The following is a 25408-nucleotide window of genomic DNA, read 5'->3' as shown; positions in this document are numbered from 1 at the left end:
GTTCTGGCAGGGATGTCTGGGGCGCGGTTGCCAGTCAGAAGGAGTTTTGTTTCCTGGAGAAGTTGCTGGTGTCAGTGGCTGCTTGAGACCGAGGCCAGCAGGGACTAGTGAGGAGGACTCGCTGACTGAGGCAGGCGGGAGGTCAGGGTATTCAGTCTCCAGGGTCCCTTCCCCTGCCTGCTTTCTGTCACGGAGAGGACTGAGATGTAGGCAGCTTTTTCTCTCTGTTTCTTCCCCTGCCACTGGCTGGAGCTGTTACTGGGTACCTTTTCCCTCCTTGGGGCTCTTCTTCCTCTCATATCTCATCCCCCGGGGGCGGGGCGGGGTGGCCACGGTGGAGAATGAGGGTCTGGCAGGCCCACATCTTATGGGTTACTGCTCCTTTGCCCATGGGCACAGCCTGGCATGAGTGCCCCCTGCCTCCCTCCCCCAACCAGCAGCTCCTACTCCTTTCTCACCCCTCTGGGCAGAAATAGCTAATCCAGGTGGTTAATGAACAGACACACACAGGTGCCTTTTAACCGCCCCCCCGCCCCTCCGCCTCCCCCGTCCCCACTGCTCTCTCTGGGCCCTGACCCTGTGTGCCACCCCTTCCCAAGCCCGAGCATCCATACAGAGCTAACTTCAGGGTCTGTTCTCCACCCCTCCTTCAGGACCAGAGCCAGGACTGCCTGCCCAGATGTTTTTAGGTTGGCTACTCTCTTAGAAGACGGAACTGGGAGGGTGGTGACCGAGGGGTGACCCACTGTGTTCTCAAGTCAGTCTCCCTCCAGAATGCGTGTTGGGTAGGAGAGGAGCTGGTTTGGCCAGAGCAGAACAGATGGCTGTGGAGCGAGGCTAAGAGAGATGGCTGGAGATGAGGGTTCTATAGCCTTCGGGGAACAAGAATTTCTCTTCTGGGAGCCCCAGAGTGCCTTCTGTGTGGCCCAGCCAAGCCAGGGGTTCGAGAAGGTGGGGAGGGAACACCCTTGAGTCTCTGCTGGGCCCCTTCCTGAAGCTGCCTGGGTGGGGTGGGGACCATTGTGGTCAGGCTTGGCCTTAAGTTGCTTCCACTCCTGCCAGTGGGCGGCTGCTCCAGTCTCCCCCACCTTGGCTTTCCCCCCAGGACCTCAAAACTTGTTACATCTTAAGGCATCCTCTGCCCTGAACTCTCTGGCCTAGCGATGGGGGAAGGAGGCCCTGGGCCTGGCTCTGGATGGGGAGCCTGCTGGGAGAGCTGTCAGTGGGATCAGCGCTGGGGTTACGGCTTAGGGTTGGCCTTGACTCTGCTGTCCCGCAGAGGGTCTGGAGTGGAGACAGTGGGCCAGAGCCTAGGAGGGTCTCAGCCAGGCCAGTAGAACTGAAGCCAGGACTTTGATCTGGAACTGAGAAGTCTTGGGTGGCGGAGGAGGCAACCTGGGAACCAACCTCTGCTTCCAGACCTCTGGCCTTGAACCCTCCTGGCCCTTCTTCCTGATCCCTCATCCCAGACTTCACACTTCACTTCCCCCAAAGCCCCAGTTCAGAGTCTCCCACGGCGGTGGGGCGGGGGGTGGGGGGGGTGCTATTGTGTCTGGAACTGTGAAAACAGGGGGCTGGAGTGGGGCTGGGGTATATGGGGAACAGAGGAGTTCAGAGACGAGGTTACTGTTTGGTGACCATCTTCTCATTGCTGAGGGACTGTGGCTGAAGCTTTGGAGTTTGAGAACTCTCAGTGTCCTGTTTCTATTGAAGTAAGAATAGGAAGCAAGGGGGCAGAATGGATTTTTGTTTGGTGAAGGAAGCTTAGGTCTGTTTAACGTAGGGCTTTCCTAACAAGCTTAGCAGGTCAGTGGGAGAAAGGGCTGCCTTGTAAGGTAGTGAGCTTCCCGTCCAGGGAGGAGTTCGGACAGAAGCTGGACAACAGATTCCTGAGCTGGGATGTGGTTAGAAGGGATGACCTTGAAGGTCTCTGGGGATGCTGAGGTCCTGGGATCCTTGGAGTCGGGGAATTCTCTGACACTGGGGTCAGGGAGCAGGAAGGCAGTGGCCTCTGGCCTGGGGCGTGGGCACTGGCAGGACTTCTCAGGGTCCTCCTTCTCTCTGCCAGTGTTTGGGGAACAGCAAACCTGATGCTCTGCCTTCACACCCATTGCTCACCAGCCCACCACGTTGTCCCAGCTGCTTCCTGCAAAGATTCTGAGTTTCTTCCTATTCCTCTTGTCCTGCTCCTTGCCTTGCCCTGCCGGTTAATCCCACAAGGGTTGGAGCGGACCTGTGGGCTCAGGACATGGTGCGCAATGGAGGGGACCCGTGCCCCTCTGCAGCTAGAGCCCACTTCCTGCCCTGAGATCTAACTGGGGGCAGTGGAGGGGCAGAGAAGTGTGCTAGTATGGGTAGTTTGAGCTCCTCCCCAGTTTGTCCCCTACTGGAAAAAGGGGCCTCCCCAGCCTGCCTGGAGCTGGTAGGCAGTGGAGCCAAGATCTTGCGAAAAACGCAGGGGTTGTACTTCTCTGAGCCTCAGTTTCTGAATTTGTAAAATAATACCGGTTTGGGGTTGTCGGGGCAGCTAGAAGTGGTTTGTGTAACTAACAGCTGGAGGTGCAAGCCAAGAGAGTTGTTCTAGGGCCTCTCTGGGGTGTGGGAGGAACTGGCCACCTGCTCCCCCCACACCAGCCTCTCCAGACCTGTTTTCCAAGGTTAGGGGTGGCAGGGGGAGGGAGGTCCTTGAGAACAGAGAGGTGAAGTTCAGTGGGGGTGGGGCTCAAGATTTCTGAGCACCAAACCCTGGGAACCTTGGGCTTCCCCTGATGGAGTGTCAAGGTGGGCTTCTGGGCTGGGCTCTGGACCCACGCTGGGTGTCCCAACCTGCCTCTCTTTGCAGCCTCCTCTCTGGATGGCCTATGAGCCCTTTTCTTCTTAGTGCGTGCATGCATGCTCAGTCCCGTCTGACTCTTTTTGACCCCATGGACTGTAGTCCACCAGGCTTCTCTGTCCATGAAATTTCCCAGGCAAGAATATTGGAGTGGGTTGCCATTTCCTTCTCCAGGGGATCTTCCCAACCCAGGGACTGAACCGGCATCTCCTGCATTGGCAGGCAAATTCTTTATCCCTGAGCCACCTGGGAAGCCTCTTTCTTCTTAGTGGGAGACTGAAGGAGGAGGGTCCTGGCTTTGACAGAGGATGAAATCCTTGCTAATGTCTGACTTCAGCACCTCGGGACCTGATGAGGCTGCTTAATTAGGACCCATCTTCCTCTGGTCTGATAAAGACCAATGCGAGGGGCAGGAGGTGAGGGGCTGGAGATGTCAGGCTTGGAGCTGGGGTGGCTGTCAAAGGGTTTCAGGTGCAGCCGCTCTGGCTTCTTGGCTTATTTCTGGGGTCCCTAGTCTCTTTCATTCCAGAAAGGGAAACAGGCCCAGTTGAGGGATAGTGCTGAAGTGGGGCAGAGGAAAGCCCTCCCAATCACTAGACTCAGAAAAAAGCAAATCAGAAATGAGTGCGGTGCTGCAGGAGGGAGAGAGTGGTTTGGGGAGACTGGAGGGACTTCCTGTGTACTGTCCCCACCCCCTATGGCGCTGGTCTTAGCTTTCAAAGTTATTAGGCTTGCAGAGGTGTGGGTACCAGTGAGCTGGAACGAGGGTAGTGGGGGTGGCAGGGCTGCCAGCCTTGCGGTCCATGCCACCCCCCAGGTGTCCCTCCATTATGCACGGTCACTCGTGCCCTCGCCTCCTTCCTAATCTTCAGTCTCCTGAAACTCTTTCCCGTGGGATGGGTTGGGGGGCTGGTGGAGGCCTTCAGAAGGTGCAGCTGGGTCCCTGGCCAGCTCTCTCACCCAGGTTGGTGACCCTGGCCATCTTTCTTCTCTTCCACACTTTGGTTTCCCTCCGGGAGGGTGGTTGGTCTCCGTGGAGTGGGAACTTGGGTGGGATGGGGGTGGTAGGTGGGCCCGAGCCAGTCCCTGGCGCTGCCTCCTCCAGGGTTTATCTGGTCGCTCTAATCCCTGCCTTTTTAGGGCTGGAAGCCTGTAGCTTGGGCCTGGGTGTTCTTGGAGGCAGACAGGGACTGGCCCAGGAGGGCGGAGTCCCAGGGAGCTGGTGAGGCACGAGGTGCTACAGGAGGGCCAAATCCTGTCCATCTGCCACTGTGGGGAAGGGCCCCCGTCCCAGGTCAGGTCCCCTGGAAACTTCCTAGGCGTTCTCCAGCAGAGAATACGGGGGTCCCCCAATTTCCTAGCCCTTGCAGGCTTCCTCTGTGCTCACCTGTCTTCTTGCTGATTACAAGCTCCTTGAGGGCAGGCCTGTGCCTTTTGCCTCCCTGGTGATGCTGGCTCTACCTGGCAGAATGCTGCTTAACATGAACCGATGGACTAATGGGCTCAGGGGACAGTTTTAGATAGCTTAAAACATTTTAAGTTTATTCTTTAATGTAATTTTTAAAGGTCACACTCCATGTACAGTTATTACAAAATAGTGGCTATTTTCCGTGTTGTACAATACATCCTTGTAGCCTACCTTACACCCAATAGCTTGTAACTCCCACTTCCCTGCACTTATTTTCTAGCACCCCCCGCCTGCCCCTTGGCCGCCCCCCCCCAAACACACACACTGGTAACCACTAGTTTCTTCTCTGTATCTGTGAGTCTTGCTTCTTTTTTTGTTCTGTTCACGAGGTCGTTGCATTTTTTAGATTCTACATAAAAGTGACATCACACAGTATTTGTCTTTCCCTGTCTGACTTATTTCACTTAGTATAATGCCCTTGCCAGTTTTAATGATAATTTCTGCTCTATGGTTTGTTTGTGAGGATCAGATGAGTTAGTTTCTTGAAATCACTTTGAACAGTGCCTGGCACATAGTAAGTGCTCAATAAATATTAGTGATTATTATTATTATTATTAGTGGTGGTGGTGGTGGTGGTATTATTCTAGGTGCCCAACTCTGGGTTGGCTCTTTTCTCTCCTGTTGCGGCTGTTCCAGCCCTAAGACAGGGAGGGTTATGGGCCCAGAGAGTGGAGGAGATAGTGGCACTGTTTTCCCTCGAGGGGTCCTAGCCTCAGAGCCTAGAGAAGAGATTTTCTTTCCCTGCCTAACTCTCTCTGTGTGACTGAGGGGAGGTGGGAGATAAGGGAGCCTCTCCAGGCTTTCTCTGCCCAGGGAGCTGTGTTTACGGAGGACTCTGAGAAAGCTGCCATCACTGTAAACAAGATGCGTTATTATAAACCAGCCCAGTTTCCCCTTCTTGGCTCCCATCCCATTTGTTGATGAGAGTCACCGGATCAGAGACTCCCAGGCTCAGCAAGGATGTGGCCTGGACTCCAGGCAGGCTCCCCTTGACCATAGGCTACATGCATAGGGGTAGCATCTATATTTTAAAAGTGGGATTCCCCCAGTAATGCTGCAAGTTGCTGCGTCTCACGCCCTCTAAGTTGCTGTGTCTCACGCCCTCTAAGTTGCTTCGTCTCATGCCCTCTAGGTCTCTCCGAGGTCTAACCTGCATCCCTCTCGCTGTAGCCTTAGTTCCATCCCCTGTTGGTAGGAGGTGGGGGAGAACCATGCCCAGCCCTTCCTGTCTGCCTTGAAGCTGGCAGCTCTGACCCCCTGGTGGCAGTTGCAGGCTCCTGGTCATGCTCTTTCTCCATCTCAGGCCTCTCTTGGGGTCATCTGCTTTCCGGAGCCCCCGATGTTCCTCATTAGTCAGGGTCAGCCCTCAAGACCTGCCACATACACCCTCCACCTGGTCCTGGTTCCCACCCAGGGAGGCTGAGGTTGCTCCAGGTCGGGGGTTGGGGACGGGGGGTGTGGAGTGTGTGTGAGCTCTGTTTCCGGACCCCTGGCCCGCCCAGTTGCAGCTGTAAAAGGCATTAAGCAGTTTTTTTTTTCTTGAAGAAAGAATAGGCTTGGGCTGATGATGATGACAGCTGGGGAGGGTTTCTGAGTTCAGCCTGGCCCTATCTGTCTTCCCTGTCTTAGCCCCTGCTCATTTCTGTCCCATTTCTAGGCCATTGCTCATCTAGAGGAGAGGCTCACCATTGACCTTTGACCTCAATCAGACCTGAGCAGTCACTTGGGCTCTGACAACCCTTTATGGGGAACAGCCTGTGGGTTCAGCATGGGGCTTGATCCTGGGATGGGGCTGCCCAGGGGCAGGCAGGGGGCTTCAAGGGACATGTAAGGAAGGGTTCCTGCCTTGGAGTTCCTGTGGCCGAGGGTGGTCGGAGAGCAAGGCACCGCCTCTTCCTGCACTTGGGAGCAGTCCCTTCCCTTGCTGGGCCCGGTGTCCTCATCTGTAGGAAAGAGGGCTGGAGAGATGCTGGGCTGGAGGAGTCTGTGAGTCCATGTCCCTTCCGAAGCCTCCCCTGGTCCCAGGCTTTGAACTTCACCTTGGATTGACCTTGCTTCCCTCCCCCAACCCCCAACCCTGCCCCCACCTCTGGCAGTCGCTGGCAGGAAGTCCTGCTGATTAGGGCCCTAATCACCGGCTGAGACTCCCAGAAACAGCCAAGCTGGTAGAGCAGAGAGGGACCACCAGGCCAGAAAGGCAGAAGCATGGGGAGCAGCCCCCAGTCAGGAGAGACATGAACTGGGGTGGTGGCTGTGACTAGGGGGTGCTAGATGCCTGTGTGGGGTTGGGGGTTGGCTCTTTGGGCCTGGGCAGTGCCCTGGACTCTCTGCCAAGGCGGTGTGGCAATGGCTGAGTGCAGCTGGGCACACTTAAAGCTTTCTGGGTGTCAGCCCTCTACCAGGCAGGGTGCCAGGGATATGTGTGGGGCTGGAAAGGCCAGGGAGGCATGCTCTGGTAGGACGCAAAGGGGAGTCGCTGGAGGGTCTCTGCAGCAGGCAGGGGGTGTATCAAGCAGGAAGGAGTGCACATGAGGTGATAGAATGGAGAAAATTTTGGAGAAGAGGTGCCGTTTGAGATGGGTTTTGAAGGTTGAGAAGGAGTTCTGCAGGAAGGAAAAGGGACAAAGGCTTCTTTGGGCATGAGGGGAGGCCTGCACAAAGGCACAGGGGCATGCTGTCATGATGGATGAAATAATCGCTCCAGCCGCGTGTCAGAGTCCGGCTTTGGTGTTCCTCCTAACTCTGCTGCTTACTAGCTGCCTGACCTTGGGCCAAGCCTCAGTATCTGCATCTGTAAAATGGGGTTAACATGCAATCTCATAGAGTTGTGGTGGGCATGAAATGAGATCGTACTTGTGAAGTGCCCGCTTGAGAGGCTCAGTGCCTGGCACAGGCCAAGCCCACAGAAAGTGGTTTGTGTGGGGAAGGCTAACTTTGGGGGAGCCTGGAGGTGTTGCCTGGGGCTCAACTGTAGGGGGTTTACTAGGTGAGGTTAAAGAGGGAAGTGGCAGAGGGCTTTGACAGAGAAGAAACACAAAGAGATGGTGATTTGGGCACCTGAGAAGGCCAGACTGGGCCAGGGAGACTGGGGACAGGTCCCAAGGCCAGCCTCCTGGGGTCCCCGGGCTGGGAAACCCTCCCCTGAATCACTTCACGCCTCTGGGCTTCTTTCCCACGTGCTGTCTTCCTCTCCGGGGTCAGAAGGCTGGGGAGGCACTGAGGTCTTCCTGGGCCATCTTTCGGGCCAGAAGAGAGCCTGGGCACGGCTTCACACACGAACGGATGGACAGACTGCAGCAGGCGGGAGTGAGGGTAGATGGTTGGCAGCTCCCATTTCTAAAGAGTTATGCAAGAGAGACTCCTTTAGAAGGTGTTATTTACCCAGTAGGTGCTCACACATGAACAAGGGCGTCCCCTGGTCAGGTGGAGGCAGTGGTGTCCCATCTGACCGTCAGTGGACCGGTGAGTGTCTGATGGGCTGCCTGTCCAGAGCTAAGAGGAAGGTTGAGTGTCGCAGAGGCTGGGTGCTCTGCGACCGTGCGGAGGAGGTAGCAAGGATTTCAGGAGCTTTAACTTCCTGAAGTGAGGTCCTGTCCCTAGGGCGGAGTGGCATGGAGGTCAAGACCACATACCCTGCAGCTGCACTGTCTGGGTTTGAATCCTGAGACCAGCTCCTGCAGGCTGTGTGCCTGCCGGCCACTTATCTAACCTGCCAGGGCTTCAGTTTACTTAACTGTGAAATGTGGGCACCAGAAAGATCTGTGTCCTATGGACATATTGCACGTGTGCATGCTAAGTTGCTTCAGTCGTGTCCAACTTTGTGTGTCCCTATAGACTGTAGGCTCCTCTGTCCATGAGATTCTCTGGGCAAGAATTCTGGAGTGGGGGACCTGTGGTTATTATTACTGTTATTGTTATTACCACTTTTGGTGCCGAGGGAGGGAGTGGGGCAGGGGCTTCTTGGCAGCCATGAGAGGAGCCACCCAGAGGGAGGTGAGGGGAGCGCAAGAGATAGATGGAGGCTTTGAAGAATCCTTGGTGCCTTGTGAGTTGCTTGCGATGCCACACAGGGCCCTGCTTGTGCTGTGGCCAGCTGAGCTGAGCAGAGCGTGGGAGCGGAGGCAGCAGCCAGGCCTGGATTCCCGGCTGTAGTCCTGGGAGAGCAGGGGAGAGCCGGGGCGAGGGGTGGGGGAGGAGAGGTGAGCAGAGAGGAGGCCAGGACTATCCCTAGTCCCCAGCTGAGACCCGAGGAATTCTTTCCATCATCTCTTGCCAGAGGTCCTGACCTTTTTTTAGCTCCAGGGCCTTTGGAAGGCTTGTGGTCCAGTCTCCCTGCTTCCTGGGCAGCCTGTTTCTGATGCCCCTTCCCTGTTAGAAAGTGATTGCTCTGCATGAACTACTGTCTGGCTGCAGTTCCTTTGGGCTGGAGGAGCAGTCTGGTGGGAGGAGCAGCTGCTTTGCAACAGGAGGGAGAGAGGGTAAACATCAGGGCCCTGCCCTGAGTTGGGGCAGGGGAAGGGTTGGCTGGAGGGACTGATGGCAGGGGGATTCAGATGGCCTGTTTCTAGTCCCTCTTTGGCACTGTGTGACTTTGGGAAAATCACTTCCCCTCTCTGGGCTTCAGTTTCCTCATTTATGAAAGGAGAGGGTGTAGCTAGAGTTCTTGATTTCTAATCGGTGTTGAAATTCTGCAAGTCCATGGCTCTTTCTGAACAGAGAGGTCCTTGCTCTTAGGGCTCTGGGAAGAGCTGGCACAGAGGTGCCAGGGTCTGGCACGGAGGTGCAGGCCCTGGTGGGTCTTTAGGCATCTGCTGAGAAGCCTGCTGAGATGCTGGGGAGGTCCCTTCCAGCCCTGGCATTAGAAGATTCTTTGCCCAGTGACCACTCCTCAGCTCCATTTCTTGGAACAGAGCAGAGGGCAACAGCTGTCTTGAGTTGAGGGGCCAGAGCTTCTGGGTCTCTGTCCCACTCTTTTAGGTGGGGACGCGCTGGCAGGATGAGAGGTGGTGGAGTAAGAGAGGGAACTAGGCAGATCTGCCAACTCCTCCTTGGTCATGCTTAGGGGACAGTGGGAGTAAGTGATGTGCTTAGCGGAGGGCGTACAGAGAGGAGTGAGTAACAGTTGTGAGTAATGGCTGAGTGTGTCTGTTGGGCAGGTGGCTCTTAGACTGTACAGAGCTGTCCAGGGCTCCGGAAATGCTCTCTGGAGGCCCAGCCACTGAGTCACGGCAGCCTGAGCTCCACAGCCCCTGCCCTCCTTAGGAGCCCTGTGTCCCTCGTTTCCTGGAGCTTAGCAGCTGCAGGCCTGCATCCCCTGCCCCTTTGCCTCTCCTGTGTTTTTCTGCACTAGCCCCTCCCACCACCTATACCTCCACCCCGCTTTGACCCCATAGCTGCCCTGTTTTGTCTTCAAATCACCCTGGTGACTTGATCGCCTGAAGGAGTATAGATTTTTTATTCTGGCTGTCCTGCGTTTGAGTGCCAGCTCAACTGTTCAGAAGTGAGTGGTCTTGGGCAGCTTAACTTTTCTGGTTGAGTTTCAGTGGTCACATATGGAGGAACGAAGTGTTGCTTTTTGTGCATATTGCTGAAAGGGTTAAATGTGATACTGTGTCTGAAGTAAATGGTACCCTGTAGGTATTCAGATAAAGCAGTTGTCCCATAAGCCCTGAACTTTGTTTTGCTCCTCCTTACCACCTCCACCTCCAAAATTCCTGCTTCCACGTCTTCATCCCATCATTCTCAGGATGCTTATCTTCTAGTTGGATCTGCCCCATCGTTCGTACATATGCCGTCCTGTTTCTGCCATCTCGTATCCAGCTTCCATCAGTGTGCCCTACACAGCCCCTCACCTCCCCACCCCTGCAACCTGCTGTAGTGGAAGGATGCCCAGGGCTCAGGTGGTCCTGGTGAGTCCGAGGGGAAAGTGTCACTTGTCCAGCCTCAGTGGGTGGGCAGGCTCCTGTGGGCACCTCACGCCGCCCACCTCTACCGGTTCATGCTCGGCCCTCCCCGCTGTCTGCCCACGTGGGTCATTTCCCCTTCTGGCTTCCTGAAGTCAGCTGAGCTCAGGGCTGTGCAGACTGCCCCTGCCAGGGGGTGTGTTCCCGTCTGTGAGGCTCTGCTTGGGGTGGGGCAGGGAGGGGGCACCAGGGAGTGACTCTGCATCTGGGCCTGGCAGTGGTCCTGTGACGTGTGGGTGCGCTGTGTGTGCCTCCGGGCATCTGAGCTCTGTGCAGTGTCTCTGGGTCCCCGGAGCTTCTATCTGATGTGGGCTCTCTCTCCTGTGTATTGAAAACCTGCCTGTGTTTTACCAGCCAGATAGAGCCCGGTCTTCCGCTGCCCCTGCCCCTCTCTCCACCCCCTCTTCCTTTCAGACCTGGTTTTGGATGCGGATGCGTGCATCTTGAAGGGCCTCCCGGGGAACAAGGAAACATTGAGGGGAGGGGGGAGTGGATATGCGTCAGATGGAGCCCGAACAATGCTGGTGACAGCCAGGCCTCCGCTGGCCTTCAGTGCTGGCCTGGCTTCAAGTCTCTGCTGCTGGCTAATTGGGATCGGTAAGGGGCTTCCTGTGACTGGGCCACAGATGGATTTAAAGGAGCTGCGGGAGCTGGGCTGCCCTGCCCTGGGGACCTCCTGCCCCTGGGGCCCCTGGAGCAGTCCATCAGAGCAGATGGGGCTCCAGAACACCAGCCTTGACACGCACTAATTGTGCGGAACCACCACACCGGCTCCTCCTGCTGCTGCCATCTGTGGCCCAGGGGTTTTCTACATGAGTGAATTTTCAGATAATTGAAGCTTAGGCCATGTAACAGTTGGACGTGCAAAGAAAAAAGTTGAATTGTTTTGATGGTAATCTTTTACATTGTGTTATACTGCTCCGAGCTCTGACTTAAGGTAGATTCCTCTTATTCTGTTATTGTTCCTCAGTTTTGACCTCTATAAGGTGGGCCTATGAACAGAACCTAGGTCACAGGGTTCAAGAGAGGATTACGTGAGTTGCAACACATCAAATGCGCAGGGTACACCCTGTACATTTGCTCACCTATAAATGAAGGCGCTGAGGCATGGAGAGGTGCAGGAACCGCGTCCAGCTCACGTGGAAAGGGGCTAACGTTTTCCAAGCATGTGCTGTGTTCCAGGCATTTTTACTTGTGTCATCTCAGTCAGCTTTATTTTGTCCTCCCAACCAGTGGTAAAGAACCTGGCTGCCAGTGCAAGAGATGTAAGAAACATGGGTTCGATCCCTAGGTTGGGAAGATCCCGCTGGAGGAGGGCATGGCAATCCACTCCAGTATTCTTGCCTGGAGAATCCTGTGGACAGAGGATCCTGGCGGGCTACAGTCCATATTATTGCACAGAGTCGGACACTACTGAAGAGACTTAGCATGAGCGCATGCAACCACTCTGCAAAGTAGGTCTCCTTATCCCCAGTTTAGCTCTCAGTAGCCGGTCTGTGGCAGATGGATATTTGAGCCCAGGCCTAACCCTCAGGCTCCTCGAAGGCAGCTGCGGGTTTGGTGCAAGAATCACCTGTCATTCATAGGCTGTGTGCATCTTAGAAAGTCACTGGCCTGTTTCACTGCTGTCTTGATGGTACTCAGACAATACCCACCCTTGAGCAGGGCCTGCATGTGGCAAGTCAGTGGCTCTTTAGGGACGGATCTTCAAGTTTTCTGTTTTTGTACCATGAGGTGAGTAAGCGTCCCCTTGGCTTCCCTTGTGGCTCAGCTGGTAAAGAATCCGCCTGCAATGCGGGAGACCTGGGTTTGATCCCTGGGTTGGGAAGATCCCCTGGAGAAGGTAATGGCTACCCACTCCAGTATTCTGGCTTGGAGAATTCCACGGATTGTATAGTCCATGGGGTCACAAAGAGTCAGATACGACTGAGTGACTTCCACTCCACTAACCCAGTCCAGGGCTTTTCTATCTTACCTCTTATCTTTTGGTTGGAAACTCATGCCCCTTAGTGTGTTCAGGAATTTAGAAATGAGGACCCACAAGCAGAAGGTGTTATGATCTTTTAGAATTGAACCCACTTCCAGTTACCACGTTTGTGTTAGGTTCAGAGCAGTTTGGCGTCAAGTGATGAGACAAAATGACTTTTAGTGGCTTAGGGAATGCAAGGCTACAGATGGGCTTGGAGAATACAGAATTTTCTCCTGTTTGCTTTTCTTTTGGCAAGCCTTAAATCTTTAAAGAAGGGGGTAGGCCTTCCTGATCAGCAGCAGCATCGAGCAGTGATGCAGGCAGCGTGAGAAGCCTGAATAACCAAAAAAGCTTTTGGCCATTTCTTCAAATCTGAGATGTCTTTTTTTCCCTCCTACATTCTGTTTAATGCTTTTGAACTTGGAATGCATCTTATGATTTTCGGGCAGCCTTCCCTCCTCAAAAGCTATTGTCCAGTTGATGCTACCCCAGATAGTCAGTGGTATCATTGAGATTAAGAAACAGAGCCATGCACACCTGTGGTTTGCAAAGCCTCCTGAAGATGTGGCAGGGACTGAAGCCTGGAAGCTGTTGTCCTGTTGTCCTGAGAGCTGACTATGGCTGTGTTTAGGAAGGTACAGGGAACCTCTCTTGTCTGTGCAGGTTTGAGGGTGGCTCCCAGCCTTGGAATTCTCAGTTTGGGGCCTGGCTCAGCCCATTCTCTCCTCCACCCCTGCCCCAGCCTCCTCTGCGGGGGCCCCTTTCATGCTCCTTGGCAGGTCCTGACCCCTCTGGCTTCTTGGGTTTCCCCCTTGCTCTTATTAATACATTTTTTTTTTCTCCCACACATCCTTCTTTTCTCACTGTTTTAGCACAGCTTAGGGTCAAAGACTTTGATCCTTCAAGTTTTCATCAGGGACAGAAACCCTCATGAGGAGTAAGGAGGCAGGGTGGGCAGTCTCCCTCTGGGTGTAATTTCTGGAAAACCAGATGGACTTGAATCCCAGTGAAATAATAGCCCTCTTATACCTCCATTACAGCAGTTCTTGGGCTCGTTTATAATTCTCTGTTTACATGCCTGTCTCCTCCACTGGGCCACAAGTTCCCCTCCGGGTCAGGCCATCCTTATTCCCCTCTGGCTCTGAAGCCGGGAACGTGGCACCGAGGGCCCCGTTACTGTTGTTGAAGGAGTGCACTGCCTTGCTTGTGTGCCCATCACCTCCTCCCTGTCCCAGGTTCCACTAGAACCTTGACCACAGACCACAGTCCTTTCCTTCACCAGATTCTTCTAGGAACTTCCTAGAAGCAGGGTTTTCTGTGCTGGAGGCCATGTCCTCCAACCCCCTGCTCCAGAACAAATGGCTCTTCTCCAGGTGGGAAAGAAGAGCTGGGGTTTCCCTGCTCTTTAGATCTTAGGAGAAGGTGACCTTGGAGTCTGTTTGTCAGACCATCTGTTGAGTGCCTCCACTTATTAACAGAGGCCCTGCGTCCTCTGAGTGCTCCGGCCTGGGCTCCTCAGTGGTGGCCGGTTTCTCCTCAGGCTTCTTACATCCCCTTAGAATGTTCTCAGTAATCTCCCTACTCTGCTCAGAACCCCAGCTCAGAGTCTCCTTTCATTTTGGTCTCCCGTTCTGCCTCCACCCTCCTCTTGACTCAGACATCTTCCCAGCCCACCTGCCTTAGAAGCCATGCCCCCCATGAAACTCTACGTGTGACACCTGATTTGGGCAAAGTGCTGTGGTCCTGAGCAGGGCCAAGTCATGGGGTGCTACCAGGTTGGAACTCTGGTTCCATTACCTAGTGCAGGCTAAGGATGTGACCTCTCAGAGCCTCGTTTCCCCTTCTGTAAAATGGGCTGATAACCCCCACCTCACTGTGTACCATATGGGAAAAACAAACAAGCGAACTTGAAAGTGGTATTCTCTGGCTGGAGTGAGGGCTTCGAGGCGGAGAGGTGAGAAATGGGACTGGAAAGAGAGACACAGCCAGGTCCCGAAGGGCTGTGAGGACCATATTAGGGCATCTGGACTTTATCCCGTGGAGCTGGGCTGAGGGCAAGGAGGCGGATGTCAGGAGGCTGTTGTAAGAATCTCCATGATTTAAAGAGACTAGGGGTGAGGGAGTGGCTTGGAAGGATACTCTGGTGGAGGAATTGGCCAGGCTTGGGGGGGACGGGGGTGTAGGAAGAGTCCAGCTGACCCTCAGGTTTTTGGCTTAACAACCTTAGATGGTCAGGGAGTGGGGTGGTCGTCAATGGCAGTGAGGGAGCCAGGAGGAGGCAGAAAGGGGACAGGGCTGTGAACCCAGGACGCTGACCAGTGTCAAGTCCTGGGCCCAGCTCTGCCCTCTTGCCTCTGCTGGTACTTCCCTGTGCCCCCACACGCCCCACCCTTGTCATTGCCAGGCTTCCCCTGGACCCCTGGCTCCCCTCTTGTGCTCCCAGGACCTGGCATGTAGGAGATGCTTGGTACCTGTCTGTTGAACTCAACTTCTCTGACTTTCTTGCTCACAAGGGTTTGCTCATGAGAAGTCTGGTCCGGTATGCAACTCAGCCCTCCCAGGGTCACTGATGTTGGGTGTGGGCCAGTGTGGTCCCTGAGCTCGGCCCTTGGGGTCCCAGCTTGGGTCCCAGGGGAAACAGATCGTCAGAAAAGATGTTCTGCCACCAGCTAGGCATCCAGAGATCTGGGTGCTATCTTATGCCATCCTCTGGACAGACTCTGAAGGGGACCGGCTGCAGAGGGCCGGGCCTGCTGGCGCTCAGTGCTAGACCCACCTCACCTGCTTTGCTGCTGCCACGACCTTCTGGGGAAGTGTCTGCTCTGAAATACCACATGCCGGCAGGCTCAAGAGGGTCTGGCACACCCTGCCCTCCCCTTGTATGGGATTAGGCTGTGCAGGTCAGGGCTGCTGTGTGGGGTGTGGCTAGAAACTTCCCTGTCTAGGAGGACCTTCTTGAGCGTGGAACAGGACTTGGAGGCTGGCAGGGGCTGGGGCGGCCAGTGAGTGGGGCCTGAGAAGAGGCTCCCGGGATAAGAGGGAGGGTTGGGGTTCAGGGGAGCTGCTGGAGCTGGCAGGGGGAATGACTGGGTCAATGGTCCAAGAGGAGCCTGGCCCAGGAGGATTTGGGGAAGGGATGGGCCTGGAACTCTGGGGACAGTGACTGGAGTCGGCCCTCTGGGTCGCCCCTGTGTCTTGTCTGCTTGGGGTCTCAGTTGGAGACTGCTGGGCTTGGGGAAAGGGTCAGGCCCCCTCCCTGCCCCCGGCTGGCTCCCTGGCCCTGAAGGGGCACGGCCCCCCGCTCCTCAGCTCGAGGTGTCCCTGGGAACAGGCCCCTTCTTGCCTCCAGGAACTTGACGCAGTTCCTTTCCCGGTCGTGAGCAGAACTCTATATAAGGGAAGGAAACAGCAGAGCAGGTTGAGAGCAAGCTCTGGTGAGGATGGGTGGCCTGGAGGGGAGGCCCAGGCCTGGGGAGGAAATGGAGCCAGGGCAGGGGCCCCCTCCTTCTCGGGAACCCCCCTGCCCAGAGCTTGAGGCTTGAGGCTCAGTCTGGGAGGCCAGTGTCTTCGAGCTGTTCTGGGGTGCTGCCCTCTTCACCCTCGGGCCTTGTACTTGCCCAGTCCCCCGCATGGCTGGGCACTGTGTAGCTGTCTGACTGTGGGCATCCACAGTCACCCCTCACCTGGTTCCCAAGCCAAGCCCTGGTCCAGTTGGCGGGGGCTCCCAGCCTGCTTTGGTCTGGCTGGCAGGGGCTGGCTGGGGCTTTATAGAGCCCAGTGGGGATTCGTAATGTGAACTTGGAGGTGCTGGGCTCTCCACACACGGAGGTCGTCTGATTGTGTCCACACAGGGCACGCGGGCTGGGTCCCTCCGGGATCATTGTCTGCATTATTCTTGGCTCCCTGGTGTCACCTCAGTGACCAAGTCTCGGAGGATGGCTGATTCCTGGCCACCACAGGTTCCTTGAGTGGGGCCCCGAGGATGAGCAGCAGGCAGAGCTGAGGGCGGGATCCCTGGCTCTGGAGGGCAGGAAGGTGGCGGTGCCCTCCATGCTCTGGGTCGGGGAGAGCAGTAGAGTCTGGAGGGGGCATCTATTAACATGAGGTGGGGATGGGGGCCCACAGACGTTCAGGTACCTGATGGTCCCTTAGGGCTTCCCTGATAGCTTAGTTGGTAAAGAATCCACCTGCAATGCAGGAGACCCGGGTTTGATTCCTGGGTTGGGGAGATCCACTGGAGAAGGGATAGGCTACCCACTCCAGTATTCTTGGGCTTCCCTTGTGACTCAGCTGGTAAAGAATCTGCCTGCAATGCTGGAGACCTGAGTTCGATCCCTAGGTTGGGAAAATCTCCTGCAGAAGGGAAAGGCTACCCACTCCAGTATTCTTGGGCTTCCCTTGTGGCTCAGCTGGTAAAGAATCTGCCTGCAATGCAGGAGACCTGCAATGCGATGGCCCCTTGTCTCTAGACTTCAGGGCTCCTCCCCATCTTTCCCCCTCCCCTCATTATTCTTAGTGTTACCGAACATCTCCTGCTTGCATTAAGCTCCGCATCCTTCATCTCCCCTGGTCCCTCTCCTACTCAGGCATCTTCAGTGGCTTCCCAGTGCTGGCAGCTGAAAGCTTTAACTCCTCTGCTGGGTGTTCAGAGTCTCCTATCATCCAGCCTGGAGGGAAACTTTCAGGCCAGTCTGCTTCCCTCATCTCCTACATGCCTTTCAATGCCATCTTTTCCTTCACCCATCCTGTGTCCCAGCCGAAGGGGATTCTTTTGATGTGGGAAGCGTTCCCACCTCCATGCCTTGTTTGTGTGGTTATTTTCTCCTGAAATGCCCTTTCCCCATCGCCACCTTCAAAACCTGCCCACGGACCTCGTAAGTTCCAGGTTCTGAGCAGAGCCCGAGCTTCTTGACAAAAATGACCTGTGGGCTTCCTGCCCTTCTGGGGCTCACAGGGGGAGCCACGCAGTAGACAAACAAAAGCAGTGTGTTCTTGAGGCCCGCCTCAGGTGCCCCCTCTTCCATGGAGTATGCCTGGGCAACCCCTCACTCCCCTCCAGCTTTCTCTGTGCTATTACAGCCCCGGATCCTCTGCCACAGCACGGACCTCATCTGGCCAAGGGGACAGTGTGGCTTGCTGGGAAAGGCAGGTATTGCAGGCAGGCCGACCTGGTATCAGTCCTGATGCTGTTACTTGATAGATGTGCCATCTTGGCTCTCACAGGATTGTTGAACTGCCTGAGCCTCTATAAGATGAGGATGCTAAGGACCTACTTCAGGGGGGTCATGAAGAAGGGAGGGTGTCATTCGAGGTGAGTGCCTGGAGTTGTTGGGGGAGGCATGTGCAGTGGGTGTCAGCAAGAACTTCTCTGGAAGCAACCCAAGTGTCCGCTGATGGATGGACGGGTAAGCACAGTGCGGTATAGTCATCCAATGGAGTAGTATTCAGCCTCAAAGAAGAATGCAACTCTGATACATGCTGCGACGTGAAAGAGTCTTGAAACCATTAGGCAGAGTATGTTAGTTTGTTGGGTCTGGCATAGCAAAATATCACACACTCAGTGGTTTATTTATTTATTTGGCTGCCCTGGATCTTAGTTGCGACACACAAGCTTTTCAATCTTGTTGCAACATGCAGCATGCAAGCTCTTAGTTGTGGCATGTGGCATCTAATTCCCTGACCAGGAATCTCACCCAGGCCTCCTGCATTGGGAGCGTGGAGACTTCGCCACTGGACCACCAGGGAAGACCCACAAACTCAGTGCTTTAAACAACAGAACTTTATTTTCTCGCAGCGTGGAGGCTGGAGGTCATGATCAAGGTGCCGGCAGGTTTGGTTTTCGCTGAGGCCCTCCTTGGTTTGTAGCTGGCCACTTTCTCCTTGTGTCTTCACGTGGTCCTCCCTTTGCGCAGGTCCCCCTAGTGACTCTCTGTGGGTCTTGATCTTATCTTGTAAGGATACCAGTCATATTGGATTAGGGCCCACCTTAATGGCCTCACTTTAACTTAATCACCCCTGGGGCTTCCCTGGTGGCTCAGATGGTGAAGAGCCTGCCTGCAACACAGGAGACGTGGGTTTGATCCCTGGATCAGCATGATTCCCTGGAGAAAGGAATGGCTACCCACTCCAGTGTTCTTGCCTGGAGATTCCCAGGGACAGAGGAGCCTGGCAGGCTACAGTCCATGGGGTTGCAAAGAGTCAGACACAACTGAGGGACTAATACACATATTTAAAGGCCCCATCTCTACATACAGTCATATTGTGAGGTACTGGGGGTTTGGACTTCAACCTAAGAATTTGGAGGGATACTTCAGCTTATAACATTTAGCGAAATAATTCAGACAAAAAGACAAATATTGTATGATTCCTCTTATGTGAGGTACCTAGAATAGGCAAGTTCATAGGAACAGAAAGTAGATGAGAGGTTACTGGGGCCGGGGAGGGGTGGGGGGGGAGTGAGGAATTATTGTTTGATGGGTGTAGGGTTTTTCTATTTTGGAATAATGAAAATGTTCTGGAAATGGATAGTGAAGATGATTATACAGCATTGTTAATATACAATGCCACTGATTTACACTTAAAATGGTAAATTTTATGTTATGTGCATTTTACCGTAATTAAAGCGGGGGAGAGGCAAGCCAGATATGGGGGAGATCTCTTTTCTGCTCAGGATTATATGAAATGCTCAATTCCCAGACTCAAGTGGTTCTAGTTTGGCTGGGCTGTCCTCCAGTCCTGGGGACCAGGTGGACATGGGTGTGGGGACCCGTGGGAGGCTGGGATGTTGTGTAACCAATCCTGATTGAGGATGGGAGTGTTGCCCAGCTGGGGATGAGGTCCTGCCACTCGTCAGGTAGTGAGGTTTTGGGGGCAGTGGGAGGCAGGTGCCTGGGTTTTCACCTACGACTCTCCCCTTCCAGCTGGTTGACTCTGTTATGATCTCTTCAAGCCTCAGTTTCTTCATCTGTAAAATGGGAACAGAATACCAACTCTGCAGGATTGGAGGGTCTCAGAGACGACACAAGCATATGGTAGATCAGCTCCCTTGAGTAGGTGCCTAACAGTCGTGGTAACTGGTGCCTCCTGTCCTTGGGCCTTGAGTCGCTTTCATCTTTCCAGAAATCTTTCGTGTGCACCTCCTGTGTGCTGGGACTAGCATGATGAACAAGGCATGCTCCTTTCCTTTAGGGCACTTGATTTCTCTAGTGAGTAACAGATTATAGACAAGGAAATAAACACATCTGTAATTACACATTGTATTTAGAGCTGGGAAGGAGAGATAGGAATTCAGGAGAGAGAATAGCTATGTGTGTGTGTGTGTGTGTGTGTATGTATAGCTTAAGGGAGTCAGGGAGGGCTTCTCTCTAGGGTGGTAGCATTTAAGCCAAAGCCAGAAGAATAGGAAGGACCCAGCTGTGCAGACAGCTGGGCTAAGAACATCTGGGCAAGAAAACTGCATACTCAGAGGCCCTGAGGAAGAACAACGCTAGGTGTGTCCCGAGGACTGAGAGGAGCCCACCCCTTGGGTGTGGCTTTGGGCCTGGACAAGGTGAATGGACAGAGTGACAGTGGGGAACCGGCCAGGGGGCGGGTTGTGCAGGGAGCCCCCTGACTGGGCTGCCTGCTCTCAGGACTCTCCTGTCCTGGGGGGGTCCCCAAGGCTGTGTCCTGTTGTTGGCACTGTTCCCGGGGACCTTTGAAGTTCAGAAAATACTAGTGGGTGGAGGGCTGATGAATGCCAGGCTTTGGCCCCAGTGCCAGGCTATGGAGCCTGATAACGCTCACATCCTGGCAGCATTCCTGTCTTTCTACCTCCAGAGCTGCATCGTTCTACTGCAGTGGCCTTGGGCAAGTCGTTACCCTTGCTGTGCCTTAGTTTCTTCATCTGTGAAATGGGGATAAAACAGTATAACTCATGCATCTTTTTCCCTGTGAACTTTAAAGAAACTTTCCCTCCTGACCCTCCCACCCCATCCCGCCCCTCTAGGTCATCACAGAGCACAGGCTGGGCTCTCTGTGCCCATATAGCAGCTTCCCACTGGCTATCTATTTTACACATGATAGTGTATATATGTCAGCGCTACTGTCTCAGTTCATCCCACCGTCTCCTTCCCTACCTATGTCCAAAGTCTGCATTTTTATTAGGATCAAATGAGTCTAGGGAAAGGGCTTAGGACAGTAACAGACACATAGGCACATCCCATAAACTTTCTGTTCCTGCTCTCATTGTGTAGGGCTCTGGGGAAATTCGTCTTTACCGGAGAGTCGGCACGGCAGAGAGGGCTGCGGCACAACCCTGTCTACAGCCAGACTGCTGGGGTTGCGTCCTGCCTTCTCTGCTCGACACTTGATTGACCTCTGTGCCTTGGTCTTCTCAGTCACAAAATGGGATGCTCAGGGTTGTGGGAATGAAGTGAATTAATTCACGCCAGGGACAAAGCAGAGTGCCTGGCGGGTAGCAAGTTTGATGGGAGTATTTGCTGCTGCTGCTGCTTTTAGTGTTGTTACAGTTTTCAGAATGGAAAGGCTGAACCTTAGGCCCACCAGCCCGCATCCTCTGTCTGCCAACGGATCATGGAGGGAGACTTGGGGAGAAGCCTTACCTGAGGCTGAATTTCTGGGCCTGAGTCCTGGAATCCTGTCCTGCCAGCCCTGGGGAGACAAATGACTGGCACCCCCTGTGTCTGCCCTCTTTGCATAGGGAGGGCTTCTAGCTGGAGTCCCCCGGGGCCAGTGGGAGTGGTCGCTGCGGACACCAGGAGTGTGGGGCCACAGGGCACAGGCCAGAGTGGCAAGGGGCTCTGGCCCTCCCTGGTACATTCCAGGCTCCTGAGGGGGTGGCCAGGAGCCAGGGTGCCGGAGGGAAGGAGAGAGCCTTTTAAGGAAACATTTCTCTGCTTAAAAAAAAAAAAAAATAGAGAGACAAGAAACATTGAAACACACAACAAAGTTAGTGGGCTGGCTGGCGGGCCGGCCTGGAATGCGCAGCTGTGGGCAGTGGGTGGAGGAGGCCCTGGGGGGCAGCAGGCCACGAAGGGGCACCCCGGCATCAGGCCTGCAAACTGGGGGTCCACAGTACAGATCTAAGTCCTCAGAGAGGACAAGGACAGGACCTGGGTTCAGGTTCCATGGCTCCCCGCTGCTTCAGGGTGGTACTTGGAGAAGGGAATGGCAACCCACTCCAGTATTCTTGCCTGGAGAATGCCATAGACGTAAGAGCCTGGTGGGCTACAGTCCAGGGGGTTGCAAGGAGTCGGACACGATTGAGCGACTAGTACTTTAGTCCTAGAGAAGAGGCTCTCCCTCTTGTCTCAGAGGACACCTGTCCGTCCTACCTTTGCCTCATCATGTGTCCGTAACCCCCCTCACTTCCCTAACCCCCAGTCCCGAATGGAGACCAGACGCACTCTCGGGTACTGCAGGGGAAGACAGCGGCGGTGGATGGGGCTTGCCTGTGTCTGGGATGCCATGGCACTAGCCAGCAGCGTCCCGTCCTCTTGCAGCTGATTGCACATTTAGGTTCTCAGCCCTGTTCCAGCTCTAGCTCCGAGAGAAGGAGCAGAGCAGGGTGCTGATCTGTGGGTTGACCCACTCCCACCCGGACCTGAGGGCCCTTGGGTGATAGGAGGTGGGATAGGAGGGCCTGGCCCCAGGGGGTTGAAACCTACAAGAGCGGGATTTAGGGCTGGGGTGGAAGGATCCAGGGAGGAAGGAGGTCACTGCTAGATGCTGGACTCCTGCTCTGAAAGGGCCTAGGGGACTGCAAGCGTCCCCGTGACTGAGAGCTTGTCTGATGGGCAGGGCGCCCTGAAGGCTGCAGCCACCTCCAGACTTTCCTGCCCTTCTGCCCTGTTCTCCTGGCATCCTCCACCCCACCCCTGGTCACTGATCAGCTGTGTGACCTTGGGAAAGTTGTTTAATTTCTCTGTGCCCCTGTACCTCAACTGGTGGTAGGTGTGTGTGCTGTTCTAAGTCGCTTCAGTCGTGTCTGACTCTTTGTGAAACTATGGATGATAACTCACCATGCATGAATACTGCAGGGGGTTGCCATGCTCTCCTCCAAGGGTGATAGGTACTGAGACTCAACCCAGGTCACTTTGCTGAGTTGGCAGGGAGCCTGCAGCGTGACTGCCAAGAACCCAGGGATGCCAACTCCTAGCCCCTCTACCTCTTCCAGAGCCCGGGGCACATGGTTCCACAGGTGTGGACCCCTTCTAAGCTGGCATGTCAAGCCAGGTGGTCCCTGGAGCTGGTCAGAGGATAGAACAGGGTCAGGGGACAGAAGGGCTCAGCTGAGGGTGACGCCCCTATGAACAGCCAGCTCCACCTGGGGCTGGGGGCTGTCACTGCTCTTCTGGGGATGGGGCCAGATCGCCCACTGTTGGAGAAGGTAGCCACCTGCCCTTTGGCGATCCATGGCTTGTGTCCAGACATCCTCATGCCTGGGGCTGCGGGACGTGGGGAGAGCTTCCCCCTCCGTCCCCTCTGTGGGCTCCTACGTGGTGTTCAGGTCAGGAATTGGAGCCAAGGTTGAGGTATGAGCTCCAAGAAAAACGTGTCCTGGCTAGAAAAAAAGGAACACACCGAGTCTCTGATAAAGGCCTCTGCTAATTGTCAGGGTAGTGGTTTGGCTGCCAGGCCCCTGGGGAGGGAGTGTTATCTCAGCGTAGGGAGCAATCCAGCCCCCTCTCTCCGCGCATCTCCCTTTGACTTGAGGCCACGGGGCCACCCCCTCCCTCATCAGAGAAGATGAGGATGATGACAAAATAATAGCTCACCCTCGGAGAGTGTTTCCACCCTCAAGACCTTCCACGTGTATTAGCAGAGTGGACAGTTTCTTTTGAAAGAGCCGACAGGCCCTTCCCCATGCTGTTTCCCCACACAGTCTGGGAAGCTTGGCCAGCCCTCTGCAGCTCTGACCTTGGAATGAGACACCTTGGCATTTGGGAGAATGGAGGAGGTGACTTTTCCTTTCCTAGAGGTCTTAAACATGGTTTAAAAAAAAAAACAAAAACACACCAAATCTTACCATATTGCAGAAAATTTAGAAAATAGAGAGAGAGAAAAAAAAAAAACTACCTTATTACCTTAACTCTGGTGCTTTGACCTCCAGTCTTTCTGCATATTTCTTTGTACAGAATTTTAAGAATGTGTCCATTTCACTTTTGCCTCTTCATCTGAGCACTGTTGCCTAGGCGTTTTCTCGTGTTGCTACACAGTCTTCCAATGAACTCTCCTACTGGAGGGTGTCAGTGTTTGTGAACTGAAGGGCGGGGTGTCTAGCCCCGGCTGGTAGGGGAGCAAAATGATTTCAGGAGGCCCTGGGTTTCTATGGGGATGAAAGATGCTAACCTTGCCCTTTCTCTGTTCCTCCCACAGGTGGCTGCCCCCTGCATTCCTCCTTCCAGCCATGAACTGGTGGTGAGTGACAGTCCATTCCTGCCCCGCCAGCCCACCCTCCTCTCTTTCCGCAGCTCCTGCTTCAGCTTACTTTGCCTGCATGCATGCTCAGTCGCTTCAGTTGTGTCCGACTCTTTGCAACCCCATAAACTGTAGCCCTCCAGGCTCCTCTGTCCATGGGATTTCCCAGGCAAGAATACTGGAGTGGGTTGCCAGTCCCTTCTCCAGGGGATCTTCCAGACCTAGGGATCCAACCCATGTCTCATGTGTGTCCTGCATTGTAGGCAGATTCGTTACCGCTGAGCCACTGGGGAAGCCCCAAGCATCCTGGTAGCTCCCACAGGTGCTGGGCCATTAGGTAATGAGGAGGAAGGGGCCGTGTCCTGAAGCTGAAGCCCGACTAGAAGGAAATGAGTCATGAGGTCCCTTCGTGACTTCATGAGACTCGCGGCCTCTTGTTTCAATCTTGAGACTCAAGTCCTTAGAAAAGCCCATAAAAGGGCATCCTGCCTGTCTCTAGGCCTGGTCAGGTGCCTGTTGTCTTGGGGCTTACAGAACAGGGGGATGGCATCTCCTTTGACCTGCCTGGTCCCTGGTCAGGTCCCTTTTGGCTGAGCCCTTCTGTCCCCTGACTCTGTTCTATCATCTGACCAGCTCCAGGGACCACCTGGCTTGACATGCCAGCTTAGAAGGGGTCCACACCTGTGGAACCATGTGCCCTTGGCTCTGGGATGGATGGCATGACCCACAGAGTTCAGGTACCTGGGAAGTTAGTCACATTGAGGTGGCCTGCTGCATCTCCAGGCTCTTTGGCTGACTCTGCTTTTCTGCCCTCCCTCCATGTCCCCCAGCCCCGCACTGCTCCCTCTTTCCTCCAGTCAGGCTTCCAGAAAAGTGTGGATGGGCAGGACTCCTGTGAGTTATGGGCTGGGGAGAGGGGCCTGCTCCAGACCCATCCCAGCTGGGCTGCTTTGGAATGTTTCCCTCCCTGCCGTCTCTCTGTCTTCTTACCCTTCCCAGCTCCCTCCTGCTCCCCAGCCCAGCACAGGAGGCAGGCGGGGGCCCTGGGGACTGGAGAGGGAGGGCCCTGCCTGCACTCAGGTATGTGTGTGCAGGCCCGCACCCATGTGTGTACTTGTTTGTGACTAGAGTTCGTGATGGAGGGCCCAAGTGGGCACTATCCCACTGATCGGTGTGGCGGTGCCTGTGGTGACATTGATGTGGGTGGGAGTCTTGGGGAGTAGGCAAGGGCCCAGTGGGGCCCAGGCAGTTGGAGGTGTCTGCACATGACTTGCTCAGCCTGGATGCTGGCATCTCACTTGGGTTTCCTGGTCTTTTCTCTTCTGACACCCACGTGCTGTGTGACAGTGGGCCAGTACTGCCCTCTTTCTGGGCCTCAGGTTCCCTTTTTGTCAAAGAATGGGGCTGCCCTCGATGCTCCAAAGGCCTTCTCAGTTCTGATACATATCCGCCTCCCATCCTTCCCCTCCCTATTCAGGGTCATTGGTGGAATGAAATAAAGCATGCAAAAAAAAAAAAAAAAAGTATGCAGAAGTGATTATGACTCTTAGATGTCCCTTGGATGCAGAGCAGAGTCACTGCCCTCTGCCCTCTCGGTCTAGGCCCTGCCATGACTTGCTTGGCCTGGGTACTGGAACATTCCACAACCTGGCTCAGGCAGGAGTCCCTTCTGGTATCTAATTGCAGTTCCTCCAGCTGGAATGCCAACCTGTTCCCTTCTGTTCCAACCTGTGACCCCTCCTCACATAAACAAA

At 54.7% G+C, this 25408-nt stretch overlaps 1 protein-coding gene across 13 annotated transcripts in view; it reads left to right on the top strand.

The window, feature by feature from the left end:
- The window catches only part of TNS1 (tensin 1), a 216229-nt gene that overhangs the window by 69276 nt on the left and 121545 nt on the right, over window positions 1-25408 (top strand). For all 13 annotated transcript variants that reach the window (XM_061384478.1, XM_061384457.1, XM_061384530.1 and 10 more), the window contains one exon: window positions 23613-23654. In XM_061384478.1, the coding sequence (XP_061240462.1) occupies window positions 23613-23654 (42 nt within the window). The remainder of the gene's footprint in view (window positions 1-23612; window positions 23655-25408) is intronic.

Source organism: Bos javanicus, chromosome 2 (assembly GCF_032452875.1).
Source record: "Bos javanicus breed banteng chromosome 2, ARS-OSU_banteng_1.0, whole genome shotgun sequence".
NCBI classification, from domain to species: Eukaryota; Metazoa; Chordata; class Mammalia; order Artiodactyla; family Bovidae; genus Bos; species Bos javanicus.
The sequence above is the reverse complement of the archived record's forward strand: the minus strand, read 5'-3'. Positions and strand labels throughout refer to the sequence as shown.